The sequence below is a fragment of the Gambusia affinis genome, linkage group LG15 (assembly GCF_019740435.1).
Source record: "Gambusia affinis linkage group LG15, SWU_Gaff_1.0, whole genome shotgun sequence".
Lineage (NCBI taxonomy): Eukaryota > Metazoa > Chordata > Actinopteri > Cyprinodontiformes > Poeciliidae > Gambusia > Gambusia affinis.
The window spans coordinates 21646379-21655923 of record NC_057882.1 but is presented as its reverse complement, the minus strand read 5'-3'; the positions used below and the strand labels follow the sequence as shown (position 1 = coordinate 21655923).

The following is a 9545-nucleotide window of genomic DNA, read 5'->3' as shown; positions in this document are numbered from 1 at the left end:
TTGTTTGTCGATGGTGTTTTATCATTGGGCAAGACACTTGACCCACCATTCCTGCTGGTGGGGTTAGAGGTCACCACCATCAATGTGAGAATGAGTATTTAAAGTCATTCAGAGGAGCTTTGGCATCCTCTGGACTAGTTAAAATGTTATACAAGTACAAGCCATTTATCATAAAATACAGATACTCTAAAATAACAGTGAAAAAAACAAAAACTGAATATTTTCAAGTGATTTTAATCACAGCTTAACATCATTTAGAGACAAAAAAATCTTTGAAAACAACACAAAGAAAAAATATTTTAACACTGAACATGGATCTAAAATAAACTCTCATGTACTGGTGCTACATTTATTTTACAAAATTAAAACCAGGATTTTTCTATTTTTCTTAGTCAACAGTGACTATCAACATGCTTTAAATCAAAACGAGTCGTTACATAAAGAAACTACTAAAAATGTAAATACACAAATCACTTGTTAAGAAATAAGAAAAAGAAATACAAAAAATTAGAAATTGTACAAATTAAAGTTAAATTTCTTTAAAATAAAAAACCTTGTGAATGTTAAAAGTCCTGTTAATGAACTTTTTTTGCATCAGTGTTTTAAGATATAAACCTGCTAAAGATCTCACTGGTTGCTCCTGAGTAAGATTTAAAATCTGGAGGTTTGAAAAACTCCCATACCAGTTCTAGTCTGGTCGAAAACCAAGCAGACATATGCGTAATTATCAGGCAGCCAGATGTGAACGTGGCTCAGTGAGCCAATTTTTGAATGTTACTGAGGAGTCTTCTGCTGTACACTCTGTGGTCGACAGGAAGTACTTCCATTACAGTCACTTTCACCCGACTCTCATCCTAAGGACAAAAGAAAAGGCTCAAATTAGACCTTAACAAGTGAACAACTTTAATATCTAATACGTAATGGGTTAAGGTAGAAAATCAATCAACAGCATGTTAAGTAAAAGTTAACAAATCTGACTGCTAACCTCAAAGCACATACAAACCATCCATCACAGCAGATTGACTATGTAGCTGCAGTTCACTGCTTTATGCAACATAAGCCATTATGCTGTTAGTTCATGTACATGTCTAATTATTAGGTGTTTAACATGTTAGTTTTGGTTTGTATTGCGTACTTTCTCTGTCTCTGAATAATGTTCCAAAAACCTTGCTAATGAGAGGGAAATATGAGAAGCTCACAATGAATAAACAATGAAGCAAAGGCAGCTTGGACCACCCTTTGTTCACCATCAAAGCTCGTACTTTGGCAACAACTACATACAAGCCAGTTAATAAGAATAATTAGCTAATATGGCAAACATCCCTCAATAAGCTGAATGTTTTAATTAAAGCTCTGGGAGGACACTAGATTTTGCATATTCTATCTGTTCTGACTTTAGAAAGAAACAAGCCTGTAATTAGCAATCACAGTTTTTTAGAAAAAAAAAAAAAAAATTAACAAATGCAGGAGTCTGTCTGGCCTTTCAGTCCAAGAAACTTTCTGCAGATAGAGATGCAATGTTATCAATACTTAGAGAAACTTATTTTTCAGAGGATTTTCTCCGTTTGTTATGCCACGCAGCAGACATGAATCATTTACCTCACCATCTGTCAGGAAGGATTCAAGTGCAAACTGCACTTGCTTAAAACAGTGAATCTTGGTGGCTCAATCAGCCACAGCTGATGGCTTATGGAGACACTTCAAAAATGACTCAAATAAAATGGAAATTTCTAACAAACATTACATGTTCATTCTTGCAATTTAAGCTCTTTTTATATTTATGTTGACTACAAAAAGAACAAATTTTAGTGCATATGCAAATGAAAATTTCATTTCAGAGCAGTTATTTGGTAGAAATAGAGTTTCTTTGATTAGTCATCTACTGATATTTTTCACAGTTTGGTGACTCAATGCCTAATGCTTTTTTTTATGTAATGTGTTGACTTACTTTCTTGTAGGTAGACATCAGCTCTTCACCAAAAGCACAGTCTGTCACAGTTTAATCTGTCTTTACATTTTATGCTTTCAGCTCTGGAGCTGAAAACAAAACCAGGTGCTCCTACGCCTTGTGCCATACTGTCCTGACATTATGGAAATGTTTGACTATAGACTAAATCTGCTCTGCTTGCAAAATAATTACTTTTAAAAAAGTAAATGCATATTAGTAAGCCTCTTGCACAACCTGCATAGTGGAGACAGCTAAAAATAATTGGCTTAGCCGTCTGTTTTCTGGACAAAGCCATCAACACAGCTATTGTTTAATGATGTGAATGCTCCTTTGTTTTTCTTTTCCCTTAAAGATTATTCCCCATTCAGTGGTTCTGTGTATAGCTGTGTTTCTTCCTTGGACAAAGCCATAGATAATGTTATTGCTGCTATTAGCAATGTGAAGTCTATTCTTTTCTTTCAAATAGAAAGTATGCCTAGCTCAGTGTTACATAATTGGCTGGAGCCCCACCATGGATAGAGCTTCTGCTGCCATTAGCTGTCTTCATTTGCATATTGCAAACATGGATTTAATAAAATACAAAGCAGATGCTACTCTTTAAATAACTTAGAAGGGGAAAAGCAGATGTAAGTATTATATGCTGTAATGCCACATTAATAAGCCTATAGATCTAAAATGAGTTCCTACAGAGTATCACAAAGAAATGTTTGACTTTTTTCACAACTGGAATAAAATGAAGATAATTTGAAAGTGACCCAACTTTGGTCTAAGGTGGCATTCAACTTGTGAACTGTGAACACCTAAGCGATGACTGCAATTTGTTGGGGGAACAGAGCGTGAAAGTGACATTTTCCATCTCTAACCGTGCAAAAACAGGATGTCCAGTCTGTACGTTTCCTCCACTATAAATTAGACTAAATTAGAGAGAAACATGTTCCAATTTGACTTTCTTTAGGCATTTTTTAAGATAGAGGGTACAGACATGAAAAGACCAACTTGCCATTCATCCACAAGGATTACTCTTAAATCACAAAATCAAAGATTTAATACGATTTTTTCCGTTTGAATGATCATTTCCATTATATTCTGAACTAAAGCAGCTCACTAATACTCTCCAATTATAAGACTTTCCTGTGAAGACATAATGACTGAAGTCTTTTCTGTTATGATCACAGTTACTATCAGAGGGATTACACATAAAACAATTTCAAAGCTTTAAAAATATTCCATCAGCAGTTCAGCAAGCAAATTGGGTATTAAAGCTGTTTAATATCTGTGATTTCACACTCCTATCATTATTTTCAATTGTGTCTATCTAAAGAAACAAAAGTAAGACTAAAAAGGGATCATTTTTACTTGGCAAAAGGTGACAAAATTGATATGATCAACATAACATGCTGTAATTAATATTACACTCATGTGTAGAAAAACATAAAATATTGTGGCAGCTGAACATTTTCTCTAACTGTATTTCACAGGTTGGTGTAAAGCCGGCATTTTCCCTAAAGAAATAAGATCTGGGTGCTGTCTGGCACACGGATATAATGTGAAAGAAAACACACACTGTGGCTCACACAAAGGCAACACACCACTAACCAATTTATTCAGACATATGCTACAACCTCACGGAGAATTAATAAGTTTCAGTATTGTGTTAAACGATGTAACTACACAGCAGAATATTCCTGCAGAAAACCTGCCATAACCAAGCAGTTAATACTCCCTGCAGATAATACTTTGTCACAGTATGTTCTGAGCAAAAGAATGGCTCCTACTGACCTCACTGAATCTTAAGTTTTATTAGCAACATCAGAAATTTGCAGCCTCGGTATTTAGAAACACTGGTGTTATCCAGAACAGTACTGGAGCTCTGAATTGTCCTCAAATGACACCATAAGGCTTACATTTGTGGTTCTGTGCTACACGACTCTTATTTCTCTTTTAAAAACATCGAAACCTTTGCGTCTATTTAAATTAAGAAATATGTCAACTACAGACAGCCTGCTGTGTCTTTGTTGATTTGCTTGTCCAGTGTGTCACAAGTGCTCACTGTCAGCTACATGGTAAAGAATGAAACACTTAGAAATATTTTTGGGAAATATCACATCGATTATGTAAATTACCTTAGATTTCAATAACCATTTCTATCACACTGCGAAAGAGCAATAAGAACTGAATGTCTTGCTGACAAGCTCAACTAAGAGTCTGGTTTTGCAGATGATGTAAGGCGACAATATTAAGTCTGTGCTTAGCTCTCAATGGTCGGTTTCTTATCATAAAGGAAGGAAAATTTGTCCCCTCTGACATGTTCAGATACACAATATACAAACAGATATACAACTCACATGTTTGAAACCTTGCAGCAAATAATAAGAGTACATCTACATCTTCTTAAATGTCTTCATATTGAAAGACACATGAATTCAAGTCCAAATACGGGCATCATTATGTTGCCATATGTATTGACAACCCTGGTAGACACACTTAGAAAGTTAAAATAATCTTTAATTATACCAACATACTTTTCACATTAGAAAAGCTAAGAGAAATTAAGCTTTTAGTTTAGTTAAGTGTGAAAAAAAATACCAAAGGGAGGAAATTCATTTCTACATTATCACTAGTGTCCCAATTAGAGGCACACCAAACAAGTCAAATGGAGTAAACAGACCTGACATATTTTCAAATTAGTGGAGGGACTTGATTAAAAGTTTTAATCGAGTTAATTTCAGAGTCTGTAATTAATTGAAAACCATATACTGACTTTTAAAAAAAAATTCAACAGCAAATTTTGTTGCTCAACAAAAAATAAATAGTTTTTAATCTGTTATTTAGGTTATTCAACAATCAGATTGCTGCAAAATGGTGTTACCTATTCAACTCTCGAGTGTTTCAAAAACTTCTCTGAAAAAATATTCTTTATAAAAGATTGATAACATTGACATTAGCATTTGGACATCTGTGATTGCTACATGTCTTGCATTGAAATTGTATTAGTGCTGTCCAGACAGACCCGAGACCACATTGCATATCAGTTAGTAGTGATGATATAACAGAATTTTTTATTATTATTATTAATTTAAATCCAAAATTAACCCCCATTGGGTTAAGATAAGCTGCTTTGTTCTTTATTGGAGTGTTTGTGGAACCCGTTTGTGCGTCAAATTTAGGCTCAAACCAGAAACAGGTGAATAGAAACTTTTCTTCTGTGGATTTTTGCATGACAAAATAAACAATGTAATTAATTGTGTTAAAATTTTTAACACATTTGAAGTGTTAAATTCAAATGTGTTAAAAAAAGAATTAAAAGAATTAAAAAAATTAAATCAATGTGTTAAAGTCCTGGCATTTCTCTTGTGACGATTACCATTTATAGTAGTAGTTCATGATGTTTTCTCTGTAGTATAAATATAAAATAATGTGTCTCAGTCCCGCTTGAAATTGTGTGAAACAGGAAAACATGATATTCAAAACTAGAAAAGCTTCGAGCTCTTCTAATACGTGAAAGACGGGCAAACTCCCAATTCAAATGAGGTTTTCACAAGTCTGATATCTGCTACAATAAAACAGCTACTCATAAACTCAATCATAACTGCATTTAGTAGTAGTGATTTATTTAAACATCTATAATGGTGACAATTAAGACTGGAGGAGGAGCTAAGCTTATCTTACCGTCACAAACAGCTACAGCGCTCACTACTGCAGCAAATCTTTCAGTGTAAGATTATGCAACTGCACTAAAGGAATAAGTAATTCATTTAAGGCTTTTTACACATTTTTACCAATGGTGTAAATATTGTTTGAGTCCATTAAACTGGCCTAATCTGGGAAAATCAAGTGTGCTATATTTAGAGACAAGTCAGTCATATGAAGGAGAAAATAACAGACACCAGATTGAACTCCTCGTTTATTAATACAAATATAACATCTATACAATGTATACACCTCAATGTCCACTTGCACCTTCTTTCTATTTCTGTATGTTTTTGTGTTTTTATTATGTGGGATCTAGGTGCCTCCTTTAATTGGCCACAGGGGATACATAAAGTTTTCTGAATTTAATTAAATCTAAATATTTTACTGATTAAACATTCTTGGATACAAAACCTCTTCCACACACTCCATAATTATCACTGCTTGATGGTCTCTGGATGGATTGTCTATTGCTACATGCAGTATAAAACTAATGAGCTAAACATTACAACTAATAACTGAGGTGAAGCTTTTTACTAGATGTTCTTATAAACGGAGACAAATGGGAAAAGTAGTGTTATTGCACCAAGTTCATTTGTAGCAAACCTATGAGACAAAAAGACTGAATATGTATATAACGCACACTCATAAGGAGAAGAGAAACAAGTCTGTTGGGAATAATAAAATGTATAATTTCCAGCAATAAAAACATTGATCATGATTCTGTAGCATCAATCTTACAAAAACTAATTTATAGGCATCCCCAATAAGGAAAGGTGTTATAAAGTAACACCTCCAATGTATTTCATCTACACAGATTTTACTTATCTTTGGAGCAGACACCCAGCAGCAGCTGCTTTATCATGTTTGCTAGTTTGAAACTTCAAAATTACTTATTGATAGACAATCCCGAGGGGGGCTGTGATCGTTTTAATTGGTATCGCAGAACATAAATGCTATAAAATATTTTAACTTCATCATATTAAATCATTAAAAAATCATTACGGCCTTACTCCCTTAGCCTCCAGCTGAGATCTGTGCTTCAATTAAATCATTCAATTAACATTTTCACTAAGGTTGGCCCATTTTTATGAACAGATTTAAAAAGTAACCCTGTGAAAACATTGATAATAACCTGACTGGGTTTACAAGCAAAATACTGATGTCATTATTCTGACATAAAAAATAACAAATAAGACCTGTAGAAGATCCTGAACTGGGAGTTGACTAAAGGTATTTTTCTGGGTTACATCCACTTTCTTTCATTTGGTTCCTTCAGTGGAAGAGAAAATTACCCTGCCTCCTATAGCAAAACCCACCTGAAACGTTTCTGCTTCTGGATGAACAAACGAAAAACCACTTCATTACATGCACAGTGTGTTGCGACACACCGCAAATAACAGTGCAGCCCACCCTCAAAGTAACAATTTTAACCCAGCCTACGTTGTACATTAAAAGTTTTAGTGATGAAAAAGACCTTTGCAGAAAAGAAAAAGGTTAATGCTGACTCACTCTGATGTGCATACTGTTCACCTGAGGAGAGAGCTGAGAAAGGTGGCTGACTGACAGCTGACACAATGAACAGTGGCAACACACAGCTACTGGCTCTATAAATACTTTGACAGAAAATGTTCACAATTTGAATTTATTTTATAGTCATGGATAAAATCTGCCAGTTTTATTAGTAAATGTTTTATGTATCTTTTCTGAACATTTATATCCACTTAGTGGAACAATTTTATACTTTTTCATTTAACTTAAGACAATCAGAGAAAGGTTTAAAATTTAAACTAACTATCTGAAGGCGTATTGTTTTTTTGGGCGTGGGAGGTAGTGTCTGTTGGTGCTTTAGACACAAATCTCTCCCACTGAGAATATTTTATTTATGTAACAATTTGGTCTTTAGAGGCTTTACTGGGAAATTTTTCAGTCACTGGCAGGCGTTCCTTCTTATTTTAAAAACTAAAGGATTGGATTAAAACTGCACAGGATTGCTTGAAGGGTTTCATAAGGTCAAGACACAGATCCTTCAGAGATAAATCTGAATCTCAATTGCTCCTCCCAGTGTATGCCCTTAGAGGCAATTCGGCCTTTGAATAATTAGGCTAATTAGCCTTAGACAGACAATAGCTAAATGCTAATTAGTGCCTAATTAAGAGAAATGAATCCACATTTGGATTTGTTCTCTGCAATCCAAAGTGCACTGGCTACAAAACAACCCCCCTGTCATTCTGTAACTAATTGAAATGACTCTGAGTTTATGCCGTGTGACTGACAGTGTTTGTGATTACATCGTGTTTGTGCATCTTGTTTGGTGGTTTTACAAGCTTAAGACTGCAGTTCAGTAAAAAACAAAAGATAATGACTTCTGTTTTACAAATGCGTAGTAGACATGTAAATCCTTTTGTATTTTTATGCCAAACAATAACACCACAGATGCAGCAATTAGTTTTTAAGGCTATTTAAAAAATTAGGACATTTCAGTTTACTATCATTAAGAGAATGCAAAATATTTAATTCTGTAATTTCTTACTTTTTCGCTCAACACGAGTTACACAGCTTTCTTTATTGGCAGAAAAAAATCCAAGTAAAAACTTACGCACTAAAGAGGTATTATTGCTAGAGTTAAGTAGCTGCTAAGCTTATCTACATTTATAGAAAAAATAAATAAATTAATTAATAAATAAATAAATAAATGTCAGCCATTTATTGTTAAAGCAGTGAAGCAGAAAATGGACCAATTCTGTTCACCTGTGAAACAGCTGGTTTAGTCTTGGGAAATGCTTAACACAATATCGTAAAGATTATATGTTTGACTTTGTTTTATAAAACAGCCTCATTTTGGATTGCTACAGTTTTGACAGTAGGTCAATTTTAGTAAGCCAACCAACTAATCGACCAAAAAAATAAGAATTTCACTTGGAAAAAAACAACAAAAAGGTGATTGAGTCAGGCGAACGGAGCAGCTTGGAAACATTTTTAGATCTGTTTTGTATATATTTTCATTATTTTAATATCAATAGCATTTTGATTATTTATTTTTTTAAAAACAGCTTACTATAGAACCATAGAATGCCAATGAAAAGTTTGCTTATTAGTTCAATCCACATGTTTCAATAATTAATTCTAATAATGTCAATGATAATAACCCAACATTGTATTTTTCTGAAAATTTAAAGTTATAAAGGACTAAAAATCATCAATGCAGGAGTGTCATAGTGACAACACAAAGTGTCACATAGCTTACAGAATCATAGTGAGGACTGCTGAGTCCACAGCTGGACAGACACAGACACCCTCCCTCAAGAAGAGGAAGGAGAAAAAAGTTCTTTGTTCATTGAGTTTATGTACAAGTTTATATGGAAGAAAATTTGTTATGGAAAAAGAACTAGTCCATTGTAAAATTTGCATGTCATTAAAATTTTGACAAATTTTTTTAAATAAAATTTTAATCAAAATTGAATTCCAAGGTTCTTGGGGTCAAACTTTAGGTTTGTACCATCAATGATCGTTCCTATCCATTGTTGTTAGTCAACAGTGTTTTATCAAGTCCAATACATCAATCCAATACAGCTGAGTTTTAATTTCTGAATGGAATGACTAAAACAAATGTACTTTTCAACAATTTTCCATTTTTTTGAGATGCACCTTTTCAAAATGATGATGAATGAGGCATGAGCTGCTAATTATATAAAGCAGTATTTTGTATCGTACCATTTCTGCAGTCTCATGTCTTGGAAAAAAGTGAATTCCTTTGCACCATATACTTCTGTTTTTCTGTTTATTGTTACTTACATTATATGTCTCCAGCTTGACTCGGTTCTTAAAGATATGGGTAGAGAAGTTGGCTTTCTGGAAGACTTCATCAAACTCTGCCTCGTCCTTGGGAATACACACACACACACAC

General features: G+C 33.9%; 1 protein-coding gene across 1 annotated transcript in view; it reads right to left on the bottom strand.

The window, feature by feature from the left end:
- Positions 1–214: 214 nt before the first annotated feature.
- LOC122844992 (replication protein A 70 kDa DNA-binding subunit-like) overlaps positions 215–9545 on the bottom strand; it is a 39162-nt gene continuing 29831 nt past the window's right edge. The window contains exons 16-17 of the mRNA XM_044140916.1: positions 9434–9520; positions 215–854 (exon numbers count right to left, since the gene is read on the bottom strand). Coding sequence (XP_043996851.1) covers positions 753–854; positions 9434–9520 — 189 coding nt within the window. The 3' untranslated portion in view covers positions 215–752. The remainder of the gene's footprint in view (positions 855–9433; positions 9521–9545) is intronic.